Below are 26,377 nucleotides of genomic sequence, written 5' to 3' on the forward strand. Positions count from 1 at the left end.
TGAGCCACCATGCGGCTGGGTTGTGGCTATTTCTTGGCCATATACTGGTGTCCAGCAACTGTCTTTTCTGTTGTTGTGGGATGGACCCCAGGGCCCCGGCAAGGGCTCTTTAGTGCTACCTCATCCCCACCCCCCCAGGTCCTACAGGCCCTTGAGAGATAAGTGTCTTCATTTGCTAGTGAAGAAACCAGGAGGAAAGTGGAAGTGGACAGAGATTGAGGGGCAGGATGGAGACCAGACCTGAGAGCCCTCCCCGGCCACCACGGCGGCGGACCGGACCAGGGGGCGTGGCTTTGGGGGCGTGGCCTGCCTGGGCCCTTATTGGCTGCCCCGAGGTTTCTCCAGAGAATAAAGCCCTGGAGCGAAGCAGCCTGCCAACCTCCTACTCTCCCAGGACGCAGACAGAAACTACCTCTCTCGCTCGCTCGCTTTGTCCAGCAACTTCTGTGCCGGGTATGTGACCCCAGCCTCAGCCTAACCCCAGGACTGACAGCCAGAGATAGCCAGAGTTGGGTCCCCAGGGAAGGTGAGAGGGGCTGGGGCACATCCAGTTCAAGTCTCCGTGTTCTGATCTGTAAATTGGGACGATGGTGGGACCCTCTAGCTCAGGATGCCACCAGGGTGAAATGTGACAGGCTGGGTTTATTGAGTGTCATGTGAGCCAAATGACAAGGGAGGGACCCACACCAGCTACATTTGCCAAGACCCTCACCCTATGCCTTTTCCTCTCGAGCCTCACCGTCTATGGAGCCGGGTGGGACTGGCCTCTGGGGTGGGAATCAGGGCGTAGTATCATTTTTCCAAAGGTCTCCGATGTTGCAGCCTGGGACAGGGACCAGGTGGGGCTTCTCAAAGTCACCTGGAAGGGGTCTACATGGTGGGTGGGTACCACCCACCAGCCAGAGGTGCATCAGCTGGGCCTTTTAGATGCAGAGGAGGCCCACTGTGTCAGGATGGGACCTAGCTGAAAGATAAGGCGAACAAATTTGGAGATACCCTTGGTTGGCATGCCCTTCTTCCCTGACTCATTCAAGAGGTCTACTAGAAAGAGGGGCTAGTTGGCTTGCCTGTAATCTCAGCACGTGAGAAGCAGGAGAATCCCAATGAATTTGAGTCCATCTCTCTTGACACTGAGGCAGGAGGATCACAACAAGTGCCAATCTCTCATACACGCACAGGAGCCCACACATATACACACAAATGCACACATGCATGTACACATGAGCACTCATATATGTAGACGCTCACAAGAGTCACTATTTGCCTAGGCTTGATCCTACTTGACCCTAGATCTCTCTTAGGGACTCTCACAGGGCTGCAAGGTGACAGTGGCTGAGCCAGTGTTAACCCAAAGACTTCCTCACTATCATGGCTAAGAAAGGGACCTCATGGTGACGTTAACTAAACCTGAGCATGTCATGTAGCCTGGAAAGGCTTCCTCTCAATGCGGGAACTGTGTGATGAAAGGGAACCAGGGCTCTGTGTTGCTCTCTGATCCCCAAGCCAGGAAAAAAATCTATAACCTATTTGTAAAAAACTGAGAGCCACCAGATGGTGGTGGATCACAACTTTAATCCCAGCGCTTGGGAGGCAGAGACAGGTGAATCTCTGAGCTGGGGGAACAGTCTGGTCTACAAAGTGAGTTCCAGGATGGCCAGGGCTACACAGAGAAACTCTGTTGGGGGGGGGGAAGAGAGGAGAGAGAGGGGGGGGTGTCTTTTACTTTTGTTTGGAGATAGGGTCTTATGTAGTCAAGCATGGCCTTGAATGCCTAATTCTCTTGCTTTCACCTCCCAAGTACCAGGACACCATGCCTGGTGTCCAACACACACACACACACACACACACACACACACACACACACACATACACACACGCATTCTGATTCAGCTTGTGCAAGACCCTTCCCCTGTTCTTGCTCAAGTCTGCAGCCTAAGGGTGTTTGTGCAAGACCCTTCCCCTGTTCTTGCTCAAGTCTGCAGCCTAAGGATGTTTGTGCAAGAGCCTTCTCCTGCCACTTGAGGAAGTTTCTAAGCTCATAATCTTCCAACTTTTGTGGCAAGGTGAGGGCCCAGCTGAGATTATTCTGTGCCCTTTCCTTATCATCGTGGGTATGAAGGAGGGGTCATAGAGCTTAGGAGGGCATCTGTCTTGACCCTTTGCATCTCCTCCCTGCCTCCCAGCCATGGCGGCCCAGGATCCTCTCCATGTGAAGACCCCACTTCGTGACAGCATGGCCCTGTCTAAAGTGGCTGGCACCAGTGTGTACCTAAAGATGGACAGCTCCCAGCCCTCGGGTTCCTTCAAGATCCGAGGCATTGGGCACCTCTGCAAGACGGTACAGGGCAGGGTATCATCCTGGCAGGAAGGGCACTCCCTCCTACCTGACAGTTCTGGAGCCAGGTGTGCAGATGTACAACCAAGATTTCAACACTCAGGAAACTGAGGCAAGAGGGTGGAAAGCGCCGCATAGCAAGACCCAGTTTCTAATCATCATCGTCATCCCAAGGGCTGGCGTTTAGAAGGCTCAGCAGCTAAGAACACTGGCTGTTCTTGCAGAGAGCCTGAGTTCAGATCCAAGCTTACAATGGTGGCTTACAATTACCTGTAACTCCAGTCTCAGGGGATTTGACACCCTCTACTGGTCTCCAAGAGCAATTACACTCGTGTGCACATAATTTAAAAAGAAATAAATATTGGGAGGGAGAGATAGCTAAGCAGTTAGGAACACTTGGGGTTCTTTCAGAGGAACCATGCTCACTCTCAGTTGGTGGCTCACCTGCAACTCCAGCTCCAGCTCATCTGATGCTCTCTTCTGCCCCCTGCAGGCAACACGTGCACACCTATGCATAAATAAATAATGAAATCTCAAATAAACAAGTACTAAAAAGAAAATGAGTTTAGAACAGGCTACACACATCAGGGTTCCCTTTGGCTAAGGGGTGCTACCCCATGAGAGTCCCTCAAGACTGACACCTGCCCCCTTACCCCAGCTAGTCTCCTTGGGGAAGACGCGTCTGAGGGAGGGTGGTTCAGATACCAAGAGGAGAAAGGTGGATTTAGTGTGGACTGAAGATGTTCCAGTGGGAGGGATGAGCCTAGGCAGGGACCGAGAGGTAGCGTGGCCCCTCCTCTTGTCTCCACAGAAGGCAGAAGAAGGCTGTAAACATTTTGTCTGCTCTTCAGGTAAGTAGCCAAGAGGCCTTCTTTCCCCTCCTATCCTGAGACCAGGCACATCACCTCCCTGGGTCTTGGTCTCTGCAGCAATGAACCATTCATAGAAGTCCAGATTTTGGGTTCCAGAGTGAGGCAGAGGTCACTTGGGAGGAGAGGGGAGTCCAGGCCGGACAGGAAAGAAATGGTCAGCCCCAGACTCTCCTTACTGACACCCTCCATTGTCACCCTGACAGCGGGCAATGCAGGCATGGCAACTGCCTACGCGGCCAGGAGGCTGGGCATCCCGGCCACTATCGTGGTGCCCAGCACCACACCTGCCCTCACCATCGAGCGGCTTAAGAATGAGGGCGCCACAGTTGAGGTGGTGGGAGAGGTGAGTGTGGACCGGCAGGTGGCGGGGCTGAGGGCTCCTGACAGCGGGAGAATCGCTTCATCCTCTCCCTGCTCCCGTCGCCCTGCAGATGTTGGATGAGGCCATCCAGCTGGCCAAGGCTCTGGAAAAGAACAACCCAGGCTGGGTGTACATCCCCCCCTTCGACGATCCCCTCATCTGGTAAGGTGGGGCCACCTCACTCTTCACTGCACGTGTCTGCCATAATGCGTGATGCCTGCCGATTCTCCGTGCCGCACACCCAGTGTGTGCAGGAGAGAACACACAAACGCCCAGATGCACGCATCAGCGATGGGGGGAGGGGCGTCTCCAGATACAGAGTTGGGGATATCAGCTCGTCTGGGGGTGACCAGGAACAAATAAGTGGGGACGCACTGATGAAGGTAGACCTCATGTGATAGCATCTGCCGTGGGCGACTGAGCCTCAGCTCCTGGGGACCCTGAAAGTCTGTGGGGAATGGGCATCCAGGGAACGTGTCCACTGATGGGTAGGAAGGGGACGTTTATCCACCCACTCCCACAGCCATCCTCTTCAGGGCGTGGTGGTCATGTCCCTACACAGTCAGTGTCCTGTGAGACCATGGCTGGGCAGGGACCCGCTGAGCTTCACCACTGCCTGAGATGGAAACAAACACAGACCATAGTTGGCATTTTCAACCATCCATTGTGTCTTCAGGAAGCCCAGCCCTGACCTACCACCCTTCTCCTGCCCAGGGAAGGCCATACTTCCATCGTGAAGGAACTGAAGGAGACACTGAGTGCCAAGCCTGGAGCCATTGTGCTATCAGTGGGCGGTGGGGGCCTGCTGTGCGGAGTGGTCCAGGGGCTGAAAGAGGTGGGCTGGGAGGATGTGCCCATCATTGCCATGGAGACCCTTGGCGCCCACAGCTTCCATGCTGCCATCAAGGAAGGAAAGCTGGTCACCCTGCCCAAGATCACCAGGTGAGCCTAGGCACCTTCCTGGGATACACACAGTGGAAAAAGAGGCTTTGGTCATTTGCCCAAAGTCACACAGGCATGAGTGTGGTAAAACTGGGCCTTGAACAGGCGACTTTATGTGAATGGTAGGTAATGTCCATCACTTCTTGAGGTCTTCATGCCTCTCTTCCTCTTCCTTTTCAAGACAGGGTTTCTCTGTATTGTTTTGGAGGCTGTCCTGGAACTTGCTCTGTAGACCAGGCTGGCCTCGAACTCACAGAGATCCGCCTGCCTCTGCCTCCCGAGTGCTGGGATTAAAGGTGTGCGCCACCAACGCCCAGCATGCCTCACTTCTTTGCTGGCTACTTTTCTGGCCTCCAAGATGTGCAAGACCCTGGCTGACCTGGGGGGGGGACCTTCTTGCCTGCAAAGAATTTATAATCAAACCCCAACTTTGCAGCTTAAACAAAATTGAAAAGAGAGAGAGCACACTAGGAGCAAGTCCTTGGAGCTGCGGACCAAGTTCCTTGTGTCTGTTGTCTCACTGCTCTGAGTATGTCGACCTAGAGTCCAAAGTGGCTGCTTCTGTGCCAGCCACCGCACCCACACTCCACCTGAAAACAGGAGGAGAGTGCAGAAGGAGCATCTAAACTTTAAAGACAAAGTGGAGCTGCTCCTCCACCGACAGCAGGGTCACACCCAGGCAAACCCATCATTAGAGCTGAAATTGTTGTGAATGAATTGAACCTGGTCTGCCTTATCTAAGATGTTTGGCACACAGTGCTCTCATAGACCAACCCTCGGCAATCAGAGTTGTCTGTACTTCCTCTTATTGCCCACTGGGCAGAACTTGGTCACACGGCCACACCTAGCTGCAAGGCAGGCTGGAAGAAGTTTACACTAGGTATCCTAGAAGCGATTTCTGTGGAGATGACAGTTTCTGTCACGGGTAGGGAAGGATGAATCAGGAAAGGGATCCTTCCAGATTTCTGGGAATGACGTCACTGCCAGGACTGGTGTCCTGATACACTATTCTTTTTTTTTTTTTTTTTTTTTGGTTTTACGAGACAGGGTTTCTCTGTTTTGGAGGCTGTCGGTCCAGCCTGGCCTCGAACTCACAGAGATCCGCCTGCCTCTGCCTCCCGAGTGCTGGGATTAAAGGCGTGCGCCACCAACGCCCGGCCTGATACACTATTCTTTCCTTCCAGATGGAGTATGGGTGCAGTAGCTAGCACTCAAGCAGCCATCTTGAACCCTAAGTTAATGTGAACTTGGGGCATCTACTGCCCCATTTTTGTTCCTGGTTTTCCTTCTATAAAACTGAGTTTGGGGGCTGGAGAGATGACTCAGAAGAGCACTGATTGCTCTTTCAGAGGACCTGAGTTTAAGTACCAGCAACCACATGGTGGCTCACAACCACCTATAATAAGATTTAGTGCCCTCTTCTGGTATGCAGACATACATGCAGGCAGAACACTATACACAATAAATACATCTTTTAAAAAAACAACCTGAGTTTGGGAAGTGTGTGGTACCTGATAATTTAGTAAGGACTAGCTTTCCCTATTTGTTAGGATGGGGGTGCTATTTTAGGACCTCAAACTGTGGGACTGAGGAGTCCTGGAAGGCTCCCTGGAAGAGGAGGCCTTCATCTCGAGCCTGGCAGGTTGGGGCAGGAGGCATGTGAGCAAAGTAGGTGGAGGTTACAAGCTGGGGGCAGGGCATTCTGCGTCAGGCCAGCCTGAGACCACTACAGGTTCCCCGGGCTGGGCAGGGGTTGCCCATTCCCACCGCTCACCTGTAACTCCTGCCTTGTCTTCCCTTCCTGTGCCTGCTTCCCTTCCTCTCCCCACTCCCACCTCCCAGTGTTGCCAAGGCTTTGGGTGTGAACACTGTGGCAGCCCAGACCTTGAAGCTGTTTTACGAACACCCCATCTTCTCTGAGGTCATCTCAGATCGGGAGGCTGTGGCCGCCATCGAGAAGTTCGTGGGTATGTACGGACTCAATTTTCTCCCCCCTCAGCCTAGAATGCCTCGTGAATGGAGGCTAAAGTAAGTCAGTGGTAAAAAGAAAACACTAATGCCACTCATGAGAGAGCCCGTATCTGCTTCCATCAGCTCCTGGATGAAGCCTCTCTGACAACAATTAGGACAGTCACCACTCTGATTACAGTAGATGGTCAGTTCAGGCACCCTCTCCACTATTGCCAGGAGTCTTAGTTGGGGCCATCCTTGTGGATTCCTGGGAGCCAAGCACTAGGCCGAGCTCTGGGAGTCCTGCTGAAGAGAGAAAGGATTGTAGAGCCCAGGGGATCACCGACTATGAGCCTGCATGGGATGAACCTAGTCTCTCTGCATGTTTGTGACAATTCTGTAGTTTGGTCTGTTTGTGGGGTGAGATCAGCACCTGTCCCTGGCACTTATGTGGCTTTTGGGAACCCAATCCTCATGCTGGGCTGCATCACTCAGCTTTGATGCAGGGGGAGCTCGGTCCTGTCCCAACTTGATGTGCCATGTTTGCTGACTCCCGTGGGAGGTCTGCCTCTTCTGAATGGAGGCAGAGGAGTCAAAGGGGATGGGGATAGAAGGAGGTGGAGAGAGGGAACACGAGGAGAGGAGGGAAGGGGGAACTGTGGTCAGTATGTAAAAAGATGAGAAATTTTTTAATTAAAAAAAAAAAAAAGCTGGGCAGTTGGCACATGCTTTTAACTGCAGCACTCGGGAGGCAGAGGCAGGCAAGGCAGATCTCTGAGTTTGAGGCCAGCCTGGGCTACAGAGCTAGTTCCAGGATGTCCAAGGCTACACAGAGGGAAATCCAGTTGGAGGGGAAAAAAAGGCCATAAAGGATGAACAGTAGCACACATTGCCAGGTGTTAATAACTGCAGCTTACACCACACACCCAGGCTCCTTCGAAACTCTCGGATGCCTGAGAGCTCAGCACAGGCTAAAGAGACCAGGCTGGGTTCAGTCTTAGTGCTCCCGGCCACGGTGAGAGTTTTGGCCCAAGACCTAATGGTGCTGAGGGCTGAGCAGCCCCTTCCCACAGATGACGAGAAGATCCTGGTGGAGCCCGCGTGCGGCGCGGCACTGGCCGCAGTGTACAGTGGAGTGGTGCGCAGGCTGCAGGAGGAGGGCCGGCTGCCAGGCTCACTGGCCTCCCTGGTCGTTGTCGTGTGCGGAGGCAGTAACATCAGCCTGGCCCAGCTGCAGGCACTCAAGGCGCAGCTGGGCCTGAATGGACTGCCCAAGTGATGACCGTGGCTGTCCTGGTCACCCTGAGAGGGGACACCAGCACCCCTGAGTAGTGTGGGCAGGGAATGCACCTGGCAGTGGTCCCACCCTCCTTTACCCATGTTTATAATGTGTACTTTTTCACTGTAAATAAATATAAATATATATATTTATAAAGCAAAGCCTTTTGAGTTTTGTTCTTTTGTGACACAGGGCTTATGTGCAGCCCAGGCTGGCCTCAAGCTGGAGGTCCTACTTTGGCCTCCTGAGTGCTGCGATGACAGGCATTAGCCACATCTCCCAGAGGAGCGCTGCTCCCCACACATAAGCTAGTCACTTGGGTCTCCCAGGGGCCCACACATTCATAAACCTTGAGAGGCCCTAGGGTAGGGGCAAAGCAGCGGGGGAGGCATAGGCAAGGCCACTGTATTCTAACATGAAGTCCCTACTGACGGGACAAGGACATCCTGAAACACTAGCAGCCCCACCCATGTGCATGAAAACCAACCCTGTACTCTTGTCTGCAAGACAGGGAAGGTGAAGTGAATTTGACCTTTGTGTCAAACCCCCGGCCCCAATAAAACTCCTGACAGACACTGGGCTGGCTGGAACAGAGCCACTCACACCCTCAGGACCCAGGGGTGCTGACTGGATCAGGTCTTTCACTCCACAGCATAGCAGGGCTCCAGGATTCTATGAGACCATGGCTAGTCTACATTAATGCAGTTAACTCTTGTGCAGTTAAACTTTTATGCACGCCACAGAGGGACATTCCTAGCAAGGCTCAGGCACTGAGGGTTCAATGAGCATCTACTGCACCACAGCCATCACTGCAGGGGTCCTTGACATATTCCAGGGAGTGCAGCTCACATCTGGCAGGACCCCACCAACAGATGAGGTAGGAACAGGATTAGAGCCCCGACCTCTGGCTCCCAGGCTGTGAGCTCTGTGCCCCACAGCAGGGCAGCCTGTGAGACCACACAGGGAGGACTCGGGTTCTTGTGGGTCTCTGGGACTCAGAAGACTCAGGGTCTGGGTGGTTAGCAGGGCAGGCCAGACTAGGACCCAGATATACCATGTGAGATGGATGCTGAGCAGAAGGGTGGATGGGCAGAGAGAAAACGGACAAGTGGACATATAGGGAGGAACAGACAAGTGAACAGAGACAGACTGGTGGACTGACAGGTGAAAAACAGACAACAGACATGGCGGCCCACACATGGAAATCCAGCACATGCGGTGAAGGTGCAGTGACCACAAGGTCAAGAGCAGCCTGTTACAGAGCGGAGGAGTGTGCAGTTCCGGAGGGGAGGGGAGGGCAGGGGAGGGGAGGATGAATAACAGAGTCAGTAGATGAAGGACCGGGTAGGCAGGTGGCTGGACGGATGGGTGTGTGCATGGATGGTGACACGGATGGGAGATGAATGGGTGAGTGGACAGACGGCAGGTGGCCGGCTATGCAGACAGACAGAGGGTAAGGGATTGGCACAGGAGTGGAAGGACAAATGGATGGCGAGAACAACGGACAGGCTGTGGTGCCAGACAGCCACACCTTTCACTGCTGCCTCAAGAGACACAGCAGGGGCATGGTCCCTCCTGTTTAATGGGAGTACAGCCCATGCTTTGCTTACCACTGCGTCAGGGACACCTACCAGGGAGCCAGGGGCAGGCTTGGGCTGGGGGAGAGAAGGCAGGAGTACAGGGTGGCGGTGTACCCCTCCTGCAGAAAGAACACTCAAGGCCCTCCAGCTACAAGCAGCCACAAACTTTGGTTTTTGTTTTCAAGCTTCTATCCTCAGGAAAGCTGCCCAGAGAAGGGGACACGGGCTGCTCCCTGAGGTGATGGGCCCACAGGCTTGTAGTGACAGCAATGATGAGCCCCATCAGTATCCTCCCCACGCTGAGGGACCAGCACTAGGAAAACGGCGTCCAGAACCCCACCAGGCCCACAGTCAAGCACAAGCCCCAGGCCACTGGTGACAGGGGCAGAGAGAAGGAACGATGGAGGGCGGAAGGCTCGGGGACAGAGTCAGCTCTAAGCACACAGGGTTTGTGTCCCTGAAGAAGAGACCACCCAGACCAGAGTCCAGTAAGGACAGAGCTCCAAAGGATGGGTAGCAGGTATGTGACCCTACTGGCCACACAGAATGAAGGCAACCAGGTGGAGGCAAAGACTCAGTCCCACGGGACGCTGATGGGTGAGAACGTCCAGAGATCAGGCTGGCCCATGTGCAGCACGTTGTGGAACGGCGATGTACTCCACTGGAAGGGAGGCAACTGATCCCACGTTGGGCCACTGGCTGCCAGCATGCTCATGTACTTGGCCAGTGAAAAGCTGGTCACCTGGAGGCCAGAGAGCAGGACACTGAGCTGGGTGGGCTCAAGCAGGGGCCCAACTCTCAGAGCACCATTCTGAAGCTGACCCCAGAGTAGATGTCCCCTTAGCCTTGACACGACTGCAGCCCAGGTCTGACCCTAACCCTGCACCTGTGCCATCCACCCTTCCCTCGGGTGGCAAACCTTCACATCGATGCCACCGTGGGCACGCTGGTACAGGGCCTGAAATGGGTAGGAGCCATTGGCGGGATTGAGGTCAGAGCGGGCAGAGATGGCGTTCTCCGCATTGGGCTTCGGGGTGCAGGCTTCACACAGTGACAGAGGGTCGTGAAGGAAGTCATTGTACCTGGGTGCGGATGGAAGAGATGCTAGTCACCCTTGAGAAAAGCTAAGCTCCTCACGGCACAAGGTGGTCCTGACCCTTGCTCAACTTTCTAGGCTTCTCCCAACACCAGCTCAGGCAGGGTCAGATGTGGACCACCTCATCTCTTCATGGGGTCACCCCAGCCCCAAATGTGGACCACCTTCACCCCTCCATGGGGTCACCCAAGCCTCATCACTGGGCTCTTCCTAAGGGAGATTTTCCAGGCACCTCCTCCAAGCAGACCAGATAGCTGGTCTATTCCTCAACAACATCTGTGGGGACTCAAGTTGTCCAATCACACTTCAGCTCCAGCCTGGGTCCTGGGCAGGCATCTCCACCGCCCAAGAAAAAGGAATTCCCCAAGGATGGCGGGAAGCAAGGCCCACCACCTGCAGACCAAGGCTGGTGGCGAGGTTCAGCGGTACTGTCACAGGCACACAAGCCAGGAGTGTGCTGACCTACCTCATGAGCCGGACCATGGAATCCATGTCCTCCACCAGTGACTGGTCCCTCCGGAAGATCTGAGCTCGAGGGTTCTTAGTGTAGGAGAACCAGTCTCCATACTGGGCCACGAAGGCCTGCAGCCCACTGGCGTTGAATACAGTCTCAAAGAACCTGCTGGGACAAGGGTGGTCACCCACAACTCCCACTAGGCACACTGGCTGTGGCTCCGGCCAGGATGGTGGGAGGGGCAGTCACAGTGAACTGCTGTCAGGGCCATAGCATGTTGCAGCAAGGCCCTCTTGTGCTGTAGGGGATGAACCTGGGCTCTGGGCTTACATCTTTCAGCATTCTCTGACCATGGGGCTATGGGTGAGCCAGGACCTCTGCCTCAGTTTCCACATCATGGAATGAGAACAGGCTGCTACACTCATGTATCATGGTCACAAGGACCCCGTGGCAGGTCCTTACATCCTGAGAAAGCCCAGGATGAAAGGTAGCTCTGAGGAACCCAGCTAAGACTGGGTTTATTAGGACTCAGGCTTCTCAGCCATGCTTCAATATCAGCCTGGGTACCGGATGAGCATCTCCACCTCTCAGGGATAGGGGTGGGTCCAGCTGAATGCCTGGCAATGCCCAGTCCCAAGGTGTGGCCATCCCAAATCTCCCTGCAGCAGGTACCAGATCTGGAGGCCACACATGAGGTAGAGCTTTCCCAGCAGGAGAGGGGCTGGGGCAGTTCTCACTGGGACAGATGTGGGGGGCATGGAAAAAGGAAGGATACATACGGGATGTTGTAGCTAGCCCAGTAGGTAGTCTTGTAGAGATCTTCAGTCTTGTCGGCCACCACCACCATGCCCCTGAGACCCAGAGAGACAGACAAAGCAAGTGAGGAGACAACTCGTCGGGCAAAACCAGTGAGGGCTCTCAGGGCCCTCAGCAGGAACTGTGCTGTGTCCTGAACCTCCCACCCCATCAGGAGCACCCCTCCCCTAAGCCCCCTGCCCCCCCTCACCCTGGTACTCACGGGATCTGTTCTAGGATGGTAAGCACCCGGCCTCCAGGGCTGGGTCCATTAGGGATGAATGCCTTGTAGTCCACAATCATCCACTGGTTATTATACCTGCCAGGCACAAGGAAGGAACTACATCAAGCCTGGAACCCTTACAGGAGAAGAGAAAAGAAAATCCACTCATCCTTGAGCCTCGGTTTCCCCAAGTATAAAACAAGGAAGGGGCTCAAGATGCTCCAGTGAGCATCTGCGAGAAGGGGCTGGGCAGAAGGCACTGAGTGCCAAATGGTCTCCAAGTGGCGGCTGCAGGGCCAGCAACGCACGCACGTGCCACTGTTGAACCGCTCGAAGACCTCTGCCCAGGTGGCTCCATCCAAGGCCAGGCGGTTGGCCACGATGTTTCGAATCCACTCCAGCACACAGCCTTGGGGCTGCACATACTTCCACAGGGCTGGGTTCTTGTTGCCAATGGTGGTCTCCAGGGTGACCTGTGGGAGACAAGGTGGGCACAGATGCCACGTGGCAGCCCTGCCCTGTCTTGGCTCAGAAGTCAGTGTTTATGCTTCCTTTACAGTTCTAACCTGCTTTGGTGCATACCCCTCATGGGTTCCTGGAAAAATACTCGGTTTGGGGGAGACTCAGGATCTTGTGCCCAGCTCTGCCTTGGGGACCATACTCCAGGAAGCCCATAGTACCATTCCTAGGTACTCCTTGTCAGAGGGTGAAGTCGTGAAGTCTCCCCCAAGGGGCAGCATTTCATCCCACCTGTCTCTCAGCTCTGCAGGGAACACTTGAGGCTATTCACCTGATGCCCCTGCAGCTAGAGGCCTAGGAAGACCTCAGCCCACCTTGCTCTCTGTCTTGGAGTAACAAGCCGTCTGCCGCTGCCTGTGAAGCCTCTCACCTCACTGCTCCCTGGACGCCCCATGTGTCTACATAAACATGCCTTGTTCTCACTGGTTAAAACCAATGCAGGACTAGCCAGGCATGGTTGCACATGCCTATACTATAACCTAGTACTCAGGCGGCAGAGGCAGGAAGGCTGCTACAAGTTCAAGGGGAGTCTGGTCTATGGTGAGCTACAGGAAAGCCAGGGCTTCGGAAGGAGACCCCATCTCAGACCAAACAACAGAACTGGGATCAAAGCCAAGCAGGGCCTGTGAAACCTGACTTTCAAATGGCCACATCCTGGCAGCTGGTGGGTGGCCCTGCTGTGAGAGAACCTTGACAGCTGAGTCCCATCAGCTCTTGCCACCCTCCTCCTGGAAGACAGGTGTGCGGGACCTAGAGAAGCTAAGAGACAAGCCCCCCAGCCTGAAGCCAGAGTTTAGTTCCCTGCGCCCCCGAGGGTGCTGGCCTAAGTCTTTCTTTATACAAGGACACTAAACAGAGCCAAAAGCTGGCAGAACCCACATGAGAGTACTTCAGTGTTAGGGTTTTATTTATTTTGGGGGGCATTTACAGTGTCATACTGTAGCCCAGGCTAGCTTCAAACTCTTGGTTATTCTCCTGCCTCAGCCTCTCCAGTGCTAGTTCAGGTGTGAGCATAGGCCAGTGTTTTAAAGAGGATATTGAAGCTGGGCGTAGTGCTACACACCTTTAACCCCAGGCCTTAGAGAGGTGGAGGCAGGAGGATCAGCTACATAGAGATTTTGGGGCTAGCCTGGGCTACATGAGACCCTGTCTCAGAAGAAAAATAAAGATGACATCTAAACTGGACCTGGCACGGGCGTGTAACTCCAGTCTACTTGGAAGGCTGAGGAAGGAGAATGGCCAGTCTGGGCTATGTACTGAGTTTCAGTACAACCTGAGCTACAGAGTGATACACTCACTGTCTTACAAACCAAATAAATAAATAAAGCAAACAAACAAAAACATAAAAATATAAAATAAAAGCTGGGTATAGTGGCTCACAACTTTAAGCACAGTATTTGAGTGGCAAAGGCAGGCAGATCTCTCTGAGTTCACAACCAGCCTGATCTATACAGCAAATTCTAAATCAACCAGGGCTGCATAGTAAGACTATGCCTCAATAAACAAATAAATAGACAGAGTCTGAGAAAGCCACCAGCATGTGCCAGCACAGTGAAGGGGCCCAAGATCCCATCACACACACACAGGACCCTCTGGGGACAGACGAGGGAAGCTTGTTGGCCTGAGGCTCCTGTGACTAAAGCCCCCGGGGGCTGCCTCTCACCCCCTGGCCCAAGCCTCTCCCACACTAGGAAGAAGCAACAGCAAAGACAGGGACACGAACCCCCACCATGCCTGCTGTGCCCCTCACATCCGCTGCACCCAGGCGCTTTCCGCAACAAAGTCGGTCTCCTGGCAGCATCAGTCTGTGATCTCGGGTGCCAGGAACAGATTTCTAAAGGGACCTGGAGGCCAGCCAGGGAGCAGAGGAAGCAAGGCACTATAAACAGCAGCTCTTCAGAGTGGCCAGGTTAGGGGGTGGGGAGGGGAAGGCAGCACAGAGCAAAGTCTCTGGCAGAAAGGAGGTGTTTATGCTGAACACAGAAAAGCAAATCAAGGTCACTGCACTCAAGGGCTCTGCAAAGGTCCCCAAGACCAGTAGCTCAGACTCCCTGCGCACCTCATCCTTCACTGGATCCTCAGAGCCTATATGCTGTGTCCCCAGGGAGCATGTGACTCGGCCACTCACCAGCCCACTGCCGAGGATGTAGAAGTCATCGCCGGAGAAGATGGTGCCCGGGTAAGATGAAAAGACCAAGTTGTTGCCAGCAATCAGGGGGTACTCCTCTGGGGAGGTAGGTAAGCTGGTCAGGCAGGTCCTGTGGGGACCCCATTTCCCATCCCACAAGACTGGAATCTCAAGTGAGGAAACAGTAGTCCTCAGGGCCCACTCTCCTCCCTTCAACCATTTGTTGTAGCAAACGAGAGTCCTCCATATAACATATGTGGGTGGCACCTGCCTGGAATGCCACCACCAGCAGGCTGAGGCAGGAGAACTGCTCCAAGTTCAAAGCCACTTGGGCTACACAGTGAGTTCCAGGCCTGCCAGAGCTACATGATGAGACTCTAGTTCAAGAAGGAGGAGTGGGGGAGGTAGAGGAGGAAGAGGGTGAAGAGGAGGGAGGGGAGGAGGGGGAGAGGGAGGAAGGGAGGAGCCCCACTGGCTGTCTCTACTGGCTCCACAACAAACTTGCAAGATGATCTGCAGCTGCTCTTCAATGTAGCTGGAAGCAGATTTTCCTTAAACACTGGTGAATTAGTTGTTAACAAGGAGCAAATAAACAAAATTCACTTAAGAATGGAGATGGATCTAACTTCATCAGGAGGGTCTGCGAGTAGGGAGCTCAGAGTGGGGTGGGTGTCTACTCTGGACCCACAAGATTTGTGACATATACAACTGAGACCAAATGTGGAATAAAGCAATGAAAAATCCTGGTACAGCTACAAGTAAACAAGCAATCTGCAGAGATAGCCTTCCAAGGGCAATGAATGTCACCAATCTGCAGGGATAACCTGAGGGCTGTAGATGTCACATGCAAGAAGGCCTCACTACTTGTCACAATTTCCTCTGCACAGAGCTTCCACATATTGGTGGTAGTGTTTGGGGGGACCGGTTCATGCCAGATGAGCAATCTGCCATGGAGATATATCCCCAACCCTTAGGCAGGTTTTTAAAGAGTTAAAAAAGTAAGAAACCATGGTGGTGAGCGCCTAGCATCCCAGCACAAGGGAGGCTGAGGCAGGAGGACTGCTACTTCAATGCCATCCCACTATGTGCAACTGGTTTCTCCCCATTGCCGTTGTCTTGTCTGCCTCACTGGCTGAGTTCAACGCCAGCTGGAACATGATACAGTGCTTGCCCAGCAAGAAGACCCAGGGTTCAAACCCCCAGGATAGAGTCAGAAGGTAGAAGGGTAGGTGCAGGCAGAGGGTGAATGGTGGTAACCTTGGGAACCAGTTGACAGACCTTGCTTGCCAAGTAAGAATTCCTGGCATGGGGCTGGAGAGATGGCTCAGCGGTTAAGAGCACTGGCTGCTCTTTCAGATGACCTGAGTTTGATCCCCAGAAACTACAAGGTGGCTCACAACCATCTTCAGTGGGATCTGATGCCCTCTTCTGGCATAAAGGCGTACTTGCGGATAGAGTACTCATATACATTAAAAAAAATTCCTGGCTGGGCTCCAGAGTTCTGCTCAACCCTCCCCCCTCAGTCCCACATGCCATCCCTCCTGCAAGGCTGCTCCCTCTTCCCACCTTGAGGCCCCTCCCGGAACTGCAGCCGGTACTTCTTGATGATCCGTAGCATGTTCTGGTAGGAGTTCCATGTGTTGTGTGCCACGAGGAGGTCACGTGCACCTGGCAGCAGCTTGATGAGAGCGGAGCAGGACCCCGAGCCCAGGGAAGGCTTGGTGTTGGTCTTATTCAGGGCTGGCTCTAGGTCTTCCAAGTCTCCGGCAATCTGCAGCAGGCTGAGGAGGCAGGGTGGAAGGGTCAGTGGCTACTCTGCACCCATGTCACAGCTGAGGAGTCAGGGGTCCGTAGACCCACTGTGTTGCAGGAGCAGGAAATGGCAGAGCTGGCATGGAACTAGGATGACTATGAGCTTCATGGCTCCTCACCCACCCTGCGCAGGCTGGGGGGGACTTACAGGAACCCCAAGGGTTTGATGGTGAACCTCCCAGTTGGGAAGGTCAAACGGCCTTCGTAGCTGTCCTCCAGGCCTTTCAGCTGCAGGAGGGTTAGCCGCACCTAGGGGAGGGGCAGAGGGAGTATGAAAGCCCCCCTCAGTTCACCCCTTCCATACCATTGCAGGTTCTGACATGGTCCAGGGGTGCTCCACAGGCTCCAGCCAGCCCTGTCCCCTCTCCTGCTTACAGTAACTCAAGTGTATGACATATTCTCATGTTGACCCCAATCCTTCTCACTTAAGAACCAGGGCCAAAAGCCACCTCCTCCTCCACAAAGTCTTCCAGTTTGGCTGGACCCCTGCCAAAAACCTCCCTAGTCTTAGATGCTGGCTGTGTGGCTGACCCTGGCACCTGTCCTAAGGCTCCCTTCTCCCCACTGTCAGCTCTGCCTTGGCACCTGCAACTAGAGGCATCACTGTGCCCCTCACAGGGTCCTGGCTGGTGCTGGGAAAGTACCAGAAACTTAACTATAAGCAAGATAGATGGGAGGACAGGATGGGAACGGATGGACAGGAGGGGATGGGTAGACGGGCAGACAAAAGGATGGAAAGATGGATCAACAGGAAAGTGGACGGATGGTTTGGAGGGTGGATGGGTTGATGTGTACATGTGTGGGCATCTAAGTAGATGTGTTGCTGGAAGAGGGGCTACCCTTAGTAAGCAGACGCATAGAAGGGTAGATGGGTGGGAAGTAGGGGAACATGGGTCATCTGGAGGGTGGATGGCTGGTGTGTGTTGGTGAGTAAGGAGACATACGGAAGGATGGCTGGTGTGTGTTGGTGAGTAAGCAGACATACAGAAGGATGGCTGGTGTGAGTTGGTGAGTAAGCAGACATACAGAAGGATGGCTGGTGTGTGTTGGTGAGTAAGCAGACATACGGAAGGATGGCTGGTGTGTGTTGGTGAGTAAGGAGACACGGAAGGATGGCTGGTGTGTGTTGGTGAGTAAGCAGACATACAGAAGGATGGCTGGTGTGTGTTGGTGAGTAAGGAGACATACGGAAGGATGGCTGGTGTGTGTTGGTGAGTAAGCAGACATACGGAAGGATGGGTGGTGTGTGTTGGTGAGTAAGCAGACATACAGAAGGATGGCTGGTGTGTGTTGGTGAGTAAGGAGACATACGGAAGGATGGGTGGGTGGATACATGGGGAGATGAGTGGGTATGTGGAAGAGGAGAGTCTGATGCAGCAAGAGCAGTAGATGGGTTGGCAGGGAGAACTGTGTAGGAGGACAACGGTGTCAGCACTGGAGGATGTGGCAACAGGCAGCAGCTACGCCTGTGCTGCACAGTTAAACCTCAGGCCTGTAGAGAACTCACAGATTCCATGGCTTTAGAACCGACGACCTAGCCAGCAGCCCAAGGCCAAGGAACCAGCTACCCAGGACCCGGCCCTTAGCATCCAGTCAGTCCAAGCTCAGCAGGAAGGGAATGCAGAGCCTGGCTACTTTGTATGCTTTCATGTTTCTCCTCCCTCCCTTTCTGAAATGGTGTTTGCTTTATCCAGCCTTCCACCACCTCCCTGACAGCAAGAGCCAAGTGCCACCACTTAGCTACTTGGAGGTTCTCTGACAGCAGGAAGGCAGAAAGGGCTGGGCATCTGTGCCAGATTGGGCAGTTGGAGGTGCATCAAGCAGACAGATGGAAGGAGGGCAACAGATGCTGACAGACAGATACTAGAGCGGACGATGGATGCTGATTGGTAGATACTAGAGCGGACGTTGGATGCTGACTGATAGATACCAGAGCAGACTGAACTTCTGGCTCACTCAGGGCCAGCCAGGGACTGGGCATACCCAAAGAGTCACCTCCCCTCGAGCAGGGCAGCCCAGCCCACCTGGTGCCAGTATGGAGAGTCCTGGTTAAGTTCCATCTCCCTCTGCATCCACTCCAGGTTGGCCTCCAGGAAGCTCTTGAGTTTCTCACAGTAGCCTACTTCGTACTCGAAGGGGCCACAGTAGTTGACCACTGTGTTCATCCAGTGCATGTAGATGAGCTGTGGGGAGAGGGGCAGGACAGCTGCTGCTCTCTGTGTGCAGGGCCCTAGGACTCGCCCCACCAGAGTGCAGAGGCAGTGCCTATCCTATGTGGCTCTTGGCCCCCTTCAAGCCCAAAGCCTCTTAGATCTCCCTCCTCTGGGAGAGGCTCCCTCCTCTGTGATATGGAAGGCCTAGGATAGACTGCACCTCTTCTGTTGCTGGGAGGGACCTGGGTTGAGCAATGTGCTCCACTATCAAATACAGGGTCTTGGGTTGTTTCTGTCGGGTTTGCAGCACTGGAGATTAGACCCAGGGCCTCATGCAAGCCAAGCAAATGTTCTGCAAGGCCATCGAACAACAGCCTAGCCCTCTGGTCTGGTTTTGTTTTGTTTGGGTTGTTTGGAGGTAGAGTCTATGTAAATGAGACTAGCCTAGAACACCTGATCTTCCTGCCTCCACCAGCCAAGTTCTAGAATTATAGGTGGGCATTATCAAGCCTAGATATACAATGCTGGGGATGGAACCTGGAGCCTGTGCATGCAGCCACATTCCCAGACAGGATTTTTAGACAAGTTCACACTTCTTGGCCTCTGGTCTGCTAGGAGTAAGCATGTACCACCACTCTTGGCAGAACAAATGTGTTTCTGAGCAGCTCCCTGCTCTGTTCCAAGGATGGAGGACAGAGGGAACAGGTCAAGCCCCCCTGCTGACTCACTAGGCCAGAAAAGTGTGCCAGGCTATCCACATTGCCCAGATGCAGTGTGGATAAGCTTGGGCTTGCCTGCTGGTAAAGCTACTCTGTCCCCCAGCTAATGGACATCAATTCCATGACACGTGAATGAGGTTATCCAAGGCCACCCAGCTACCCCAGTTCCCTGCCAGCCGACTACAGCAGCACCAACGAGCCCATCAAGGTCAGTCTGACGCAGGCCAGAATAACGAAGGCATAGAGCCGACGCTCCCGGGGAGGAGGCCTGCTGGCCTATGCTCAAGCTAATGAGTGGCCTCACACAGCTGGGCACGCTGCAGTCTCCAGTGCCCTGAACTGTGGTTTCCATCCCCACACAGTGGCCCAGACTGGGTTGGACATCCAGAGGCTGTTAGGGGTTTGGTCTATTGGGTAGCACTGCTGGGAGGAGAGTGGAAGTGCTGGAAGGGGATTCTGGGACCCCACTATCTTCTTCCTCCATTTCTGCCTTCTGGCTCATGAAGGGAACATGTTGCTCTTCTGTATATATGTCCCTGCCATGGCTGTCCAGACCCCAAAGCAATGATCCACCCAGCTTTGGACTGGAACCATCCAGAGCTATGAGGCAAACAAAACAAACCTCTGCCTTTATAAGCTCACCGTCTTGGGTATTTCATTACAATGAAGTGAAACCAACACATCCACTTTACAACTGGGGAAACTAAGGCACAGGTAGGCAAGTGCTGGTGTCCCCAAACACCAAGACATTGAATCAATGTCAAGTCCCAAAGCCCCACACTCTCTGGGAAACAGCTGAAGGTAACTTCCAGTCACACACCACCCTACTAGAAAGCCTCTCCACCACGAGGGCCCCACTGAAGGCCCTGAGGATGTCCTGGCTTGGCTGGGGCAGCAGCTAGGACTCCATGCTTCCCGCATTGGCCTTACCTCCTCAGACACAGAGGCCTCCACCACCCCCGCTGCATAGGCCTGCAGGCTATCATTGTAGTTTCCATTTGTGCCCAGGTTCAGATAGGCCCACCTGGAGGGGAAAGGGAGGACATTCGGTCAACAGCAGGGACCTGTGATGCCAGCCACCACACCAGACCCAGGGCTACAGGCACTCTGGGGTTTGGCTTTCTATTCCTTACACCACAGGTGGAATCCAGGGCCTCGTGTGCCAGGCAAGTGCTCCAGCCCCATTTTTATCCCCCCCCCCAAACGGTCTCACTATGTAGCCCAGGCTGGTCTGGAACTCCAACCCTCCTGCCTCAGCTTCCCACGTGCTGAGATGACAGGCATATGACTAGACCATGAAAACAGCCTCACACACATGTCGGCCTGCTGGTCTGTACCCAAATACCCATTGGACCAGATCTCCGAAATAGAAAGCGCTGGGTCACAGGATGTATCCCAAACAGAGACTAGCCCTGCATCCTCTCCCCACCTATGCCAATCGATGTCCCAAGTCATGCTGGATGGCACTTACTAAGCTGGCAATGATCTAGCAATCACGTCCAGTTGTCCAATGGCAACCTCACAGTCCTTCCAGGTAGACACTGCTAGTGATCCCATCACATGGAAGAGGAGGGGACGCAGACTAGAGTTCGTCATCACATGATTCATGCCCTCTGTCCTTGCTCTTTACTGTAAGGCTCTGCAGTGTCTCCACCCACGGCCACATGCCCCGCCCACATACCCATCTGTGCTGGGTCACATATGTGGCTTGCCTTGCCCAGAGGGACAAGAGAAGAACCAACACAGTACTCTTAAGAAGAACAAGAGGCCAGACAGTGGTGGCGCACGCCTTTAATCCCAGCACTCGGGAGGCAGAGGGAGGCGGATCTCTGTGAGTTGAAAGCCCACCTGGTCTACAGAGCGAGTTCCAGGACAGTCGGGTTACACATCCGTTATATAGCACTGTTGCCCAGTGCTAACTGATACACTCATGGGGCTAGTGGTCACCAAGGGCAGAACAAGACTTCCGTCAAGCCAGGCTACCATCCTTTGTTACTTATTTGTTTTTGAGATGAAGTCTCTCACAGAGACCTGGATTTCTCCAAAGCTCTACCTCCCCCCAGCATGGGAGTGCTATAAATTAACCATCAACCCATGTTCTCGTTTTCTTTCTTTTTTTAAAGATGTTTTTATTATGTATATAGTATTCTGTCTACATATGCCTGCAGGCCAGAAAAGGGCACCAGATCTCATTGCAGATGGTTGTGAGTCACCATGTGGGGGCTGGGAATTGAACTCAGGACCTCTGGAAGAGCAGCCAGTGCTCTTAACCTCTGAGCCATCTCCAGCCCTGTTCTCATTTTCTTAATAGAACTGCCTTTATGCCAGGTGGTGGTGGCACATGCCTTTAATCCCAGAAGCGGATCTCTGAGAGTTCAAAGCCAGCCTGGTCTACAGAGTGACTTCGAGGACAGCTAAGGCTACACAAAGAAACCCTGTCTCAGGGAAAAAAAAGAATTACCTTTAAAATTTTTTCTCCCAGAGGCTGGAGAGATAGCACAGCAATTCTGAGCTCTTGCAGAGAACCCAAGATCTGTTCCCAACACCCACATGAAGCAGCTCACAAGAGCTTGGGAGTCCAGTTCCAGGAGATCCAACCCCTTCCTCAGGCCTCTGCAGGCACCTGCATGCACATGGTACATAAACTCACACAGGCATACATGTTGGTATTCAGACATCTGTACTGGCCTGACCTTGGGGTTCTAATAGGATACACCCTCAGCTGCAGCCACTAAGAGCACGCATGTTCACTATGTTCCCTTTTAAAAGGACCCTGCCCACCTCCCCTATCTTTTTTCTCTCCCTCTCTGTCTGTTCCCCTCTTTTTTCTCTCCCCCTTTTCCTCTCTCTCCTGCTGCTCTCATCCCCAGAGACCAGTCTCCTCCCTCCCCTTCCCTCTTTTTATGATCCCTTTCCCTGATTAAAAAAAACCCTCTGCTTGAACCCTGTCACATGGCATCTTTCTCTCTCACAATGCACCGCTTTTCTTAAATTATGACAATACACATATAAATAAATTTTTTAAAATAACTCCATTGGGTTTGGGGTGGGTATGCAGCTCAGTTGGTAGAATGTTCATCTAGCATGAACCAAGCCCTGGGTTCTGTCCCCAACCGTTCATAAATTGGGCTTTTGCTCTCTTAGAAAACTGGCATTCAGGAGGTGGAGGCAGAAGGATAACAAGTTCAAATCATCTAGAATAGCCTGAACTACATGACATCCTTTCTCAAAAAAAAAAGCCTGTGTGCTGGAAAGGCTGTTCAGTCAGTGAAGTGTCACCTAATTAACAAGCCCCTATCCATTAAGAAATCCTGCCTCGAAAAACATAGTGATCAACACCTGAGGAACAACACACACGGTATACCTCTGGCCTACACTCAACACACACACACACAATTCTAAAATTATTCACGGAGTTTTTAAAGACAGGATCTTCCTATGTAACCCACACTAGCATCATAACAAAACCCTGTTTCAAAATTTTAAAACTAAAAAGGGCCTTGAAGGCTCAGCTCTGTCATTGAATGCTTGCTTGCCCAGCATGTACACACCCCTGAGTTCAATGCCCACAGTTCCAGAAGGAATGAGAGGAAAAAGAAGAGGGAGAGGAAGAAGTAGCATGTTTAAAAAAGCTAGGCCAGCGGGGGTGGGGGAGAGGGGGAGGAGGCACTGGCCTTTAATCACAGTACTGAGCGTTTGAGGCCAGCCTGGTCTACAGAGTGAGTTCCAGGACAGCCAGGACTGTTACACCGAGAAACCCTGTCTCAAAAAAAACAAAACAAAAAAAGCTAGGCCATTGCTGAGGTTGGCAGGGGTCTCAAATGCCTCCTAAGGCCACTCTCTTCTGTCACCAGGCCTTCAACAGTACGCAGGACCCTTGGTTGTCCCACACAGCAGGCTTCTCCCTAGCCATTCTTCAATGGGCGCCTTACAGACCCACTTTCCCAGCTGCGTAAAGACACTCCCTGCTTTCTAACTTGCCCTCCCTCGGGTCTCACTTTCTACCTCATGGTGACTAGCTCCAAGCAGCACTGTAGACAGCCTTCTGGTTGGTAGAATCCAGTTGAGAAGGAAGAAGGGAGTCAGAGACCTAACTCCCCCCCCCCCCGGGGGGGGGGCAATCAGGCTGGCACAGGTTCTGCAACGGGACATCTCCATCCACTGCACACCAAATCCTAACAGTCTCAGGGCTGTGTTGAGTGTTGGTTCACAGTCAGACGGCTCCGTAGGTAAGGGTGCTTGTCACTAAGTCTAAGGACCTGAGTTTGATCCCCGGAGCCTATGAGTTGTCCTCTTACCTCCACACACATCATAGTACATGTGACCCCCACCTCCTGCCCCATAGGTAAATAAATGAAACTAAAGTCAGAGCAGCAGAAAGGAAGGAGGAAGGGGGGAGGGAATTTACCCCCAACGATCCCAGAATTGAGAGCTGTGGAACCTCCAGAAAGAGGGTGAACTCTAATTCTAGGAGTCTAGCTCCCAACTTCTGCCCTCCAAAAAAAGTGAGACAGGAACCCCCAGACTGGAATGTCTACAGGGGGACCAGGACAGACTGGAGTCTCAGAGTGAAGGGACATGTGACACAGGAGAGGAGGGAGAGAGCAGAAAAGACACCAGCATGATGAGAGGCCTCAGTTTCCCCCATCATAAAATGGCCAAAGGATAATCATTCCTTTCTCCTCTCATTTCTCCTTCAACCAACAGCAGGGCTTTCTAAGTCCCAGTGAGACTGTGGGACCCTTTCAGACAAGAGAACAGAAGGCCCCTTCCCCGCTCTCATGAGTCCCAGGTCACTGGATGTCCTCCTGAGTCCAAGACCCCTCCCCACACATGCCTGGCTCCTGTACCTCCTCATCCAAGCAGGGGTTGCCATGCCCTCTTGGCTCTGTTATAGACCAGAACAAAAAAATGGGAGAGTCAGCAAAGAACGGTCTACCAGATCAAGTCACACGGAGTACCCCTGAAGGAAGCTGTGGCTCCCTTCAAAGAGTCAACATCTTTCTCTCCCTGGAAGCCTTCCTAGATTGGCCACACCTAGCTGTTACCTCCCTCTGCAGTAACCTTCCAAGGACCACCAACACTGGAGGTGTCTTTAGCATCTTGTGACCCCAAAAGCTGTAAAGGCCCATGCCGCAGGAGGCTGTGTCTTCTAAGAATGAGTACATCGAGGCCTGGGGGGGAGGGGACATGCAGGTCTGGAGGCTCCCCCAGCACGTCTGAATCTGGGTTTCCAGGCAGATTGCTGCCCCTGGCTTCCTGTGGGACTTCTCTGTCTCTGTGTGCGGCGCATATGTGTCTCTCTCTGCCCGGATCTTGTCTGGCACTGGGTCCCTGAGACCATACACCAGGATAAGAATGACTGAGCACAAGTTATAATTCCTGGGGAAGCCCCTCCCCCCCACACACAAGAATCCACCTTTAATTTCTGGGTTCACAGTGATGACTGAGGACCCAGACTCACAGAGGTGTTAGCAAGAGACAAGAGATCGAAGAGCCAACCTGACCTGTGTCTCAAGAGTGACAATGATCGTATTGATGAGCACTTAATTCTGTAGCATCGGGCCATGAACTTGCCCCTGGAGGGGCAGGCACAGCAACAAGTAAACTGTCTACGCTTATGGGTTTAGGGACCCTCAACGATCCCTTTGGTTTGGAGTCAGGCTCATTCCTGGCGCCCTGGCTCTGGTAGGGGACAAGGGCCTGGCCTCCTGAACAGCTGTCACTATCCTTCAGGCTGGAGAGCCTGGTGTGGTGGCACACGCCTCAGGCGGGTGTGTGAGTTCCAGATCAGTCTGGTCTACAGAGAGAGTTCTAGGCCAGCCAGCCCATGTAGGCCGAGAGCTGGTCCCCCAGCCCTTCAGGGAAGATCACTGCGGTTGGAGTCGGTACTTAATGTGTCACCCATTAACACTGGGCCTAACCTGGCTGTGGACTCCTAAAATCGGCGGCCCAGAGTTCTGTTACCCTCTCCCCCAGGCCCACGGTGGCGGCGGGGATGGCCAACTCTTACCCGGTCTCGCGAATGGCGTTGGTGAGGTTGGCCCAGGCCACAGCGTTGGGATGGAGGCCGTCCACTAGGCGCAGCTGACCCGACGCGGCGTCCAGCAGCAGCGAGCGGACGCGGGTGACCGGCGGGTCGGGGTTTCGGCGCCGCCAGCCGGGCCTCTGCGTGGGGAGGGCGCCCGCCGGGTCGTTCAATAACACCCCAGCCAGCAAGGCCAGCGCCAGCGCTAGCCTCAGCGCCCGGACCGCCCGGCCGCCGGGGCTCCCGTCCATGGGGGCCGCCATCGCGCGCCTCAGTCGGGCCACGTGACTGTCGCTCCGGAGGCGGGGCTAGGGCGGAGTCTGTGCACGGGCTTCCGGAATGGGCGGGGTCTCTGGACCGGCGGGGGTGGGGCCTGCCTTAAAGGTCCACACTAGCTACAGAAAGCCCGCTTGACATTCTTTTGGCGTATTTTTTATTTGTTTGTTTTGTTTTGTGTTTTTTTGAGACAGGGTTTCTCTCTGGCTTTTGAGCTTGTCCTGGAACTCGCTCTGTAGACCGGGCTAGTCTTGAACTCAGAGATCCGCCTGACTCTGCCTCCCACCGCTCGGCTAAAGCCTGTCTCAGGGAAAAAAAAGAGAGAGAGAAAAGAAAAGAAAAGAAAAAAGCAGCTGGGCGGCTCTCGGGAGGCAGAATCAGGTGGATCTCTGAGTTCAAGACTAGCCCACTCTACAGAGCGAGTTCCAGGACAAGCTCAAAAGCCAGAGAGAAACCCTGTCTGTCTCCTGAGTGCTGTATTTAAGGGTGTGCTCTACCAACAGCCCTGTGCACTGCTCGTGTTGTGTTTGTTTGTTTTTAATTATCCTTCTTCCTCTTCTTTTAATTTTCAGTATTTTTAGATTTTTATTTTATGTATATGAGTGTTTTGCCTGCATGTATGCATGTGCAGAATGTAAGTGTCCAGTGCCCTCAAATGTCAGAAGTCATTGGGTTCCTTGGAACTGGCATTATGATGGTCGTGAGCCACGGTGTGGGCACTGGGTCCTCTATGAGAGTAACAAGTGCTCTTAACCATTGAGCGACCTCTCCAGGCTCTCAGCCCCAAATGTCCTTTGCTGTCTGTCTCAAGTGTCACCCAGTCTAGCCTGAGCTACAGAGTTAATTCCAGGCTAG

General features: G+C 53.5%; 2 protein-coding genes across 3 annotated transcripts; one reads left to right on the forward strand and one right to left on the reverse strand.

The window, feature by feature from the left end:
* The first annotated feature begins 359 nt into the window (after nt 1-359).
* Nucleotides 360-7,900, forward strand: Sds (serine dehydratase). 2 transcript variants are annotated; one of them, XM_040731150.1, is made up of 8 exons: nt 360-453; nt 2,184-2,338; nt 3,147-3,186; nt 3,411-3,550; nt 3,639-3,730; nt 4,283-4,510; nt 6,353-6,477; nt 7,534-7,900. In XM_040731150.1, the coding sequence occupies exons 2-8, from the start codon at nt 2,186-2,188 to the stop codon at nt 7,737-7,739; spliced, it is 984 nt and encodes a 327-aa protein (XP_040587084.1). In that variant the 5' UTR covers nt 360-453; nt 2,184-2,185; the 3' UTR covers nt 7,740-7,900. The 2 variants fall into 2 exon arrangements, with proteins under 2 accessions (XP_040587084.1, XP_040587083.1); XM_040731149.1 differs by lacking the exon at nt 360-453 and adding an exon at nt 1,916-2,063.
* A 1,568-nt stretch (nt 7,901-9,468) lies between these two features.
* Plbd2 (phospholipase B domain containing 2) lies at nt 9,469-25,535 on the reverse strand. Its single transcript, XM_005079004.4, has 12 exons — nt 25,232-25,535; nt 20,149-20,242; nt 18,371-18,529; nt 16,495-16,595; nt 16,101-16,315; nt 14,535-14,632; nt 12,200-12,360; nt 11,888-11,983; nt 11,649-11,720; nt 10,882-11,034; nt 10,239-10,401; nt 9,469-10,061 (listed from the first exon to the last, which is right to left on the reverse strand). Exons 1-12 carry the CDS (start codon nt 25,507-25,509, stop codon nt 9,894-9,896), a joined length of 1,758 nt encoding a protein of 585 aa, XP_005079061.1. The 5' UTR covers nt 25,510-25,535; the 3' UTR covers nt 9,469-9,893.
* Between the last annotated feature and the right edge of the window lie 842 nt (nt 25,536-26,377).

This window comes from Mesocricetus auratus, unplaced genomic scaffold, assembly GCF_017639785.1.
Source record: "Mesocricetus auratus isolate SY011 unplaced genomic scaffold, BCM_Maur_2.0 Super-Scaffold_100025, whole genome shotgun sequence".
Taxonomy (NCBI): Eukaryota; Metazoa; Chordata; class Mammalia; order Rodentia; family Cricetidae; genus Mesocricetus; species Mesocricetus auratus.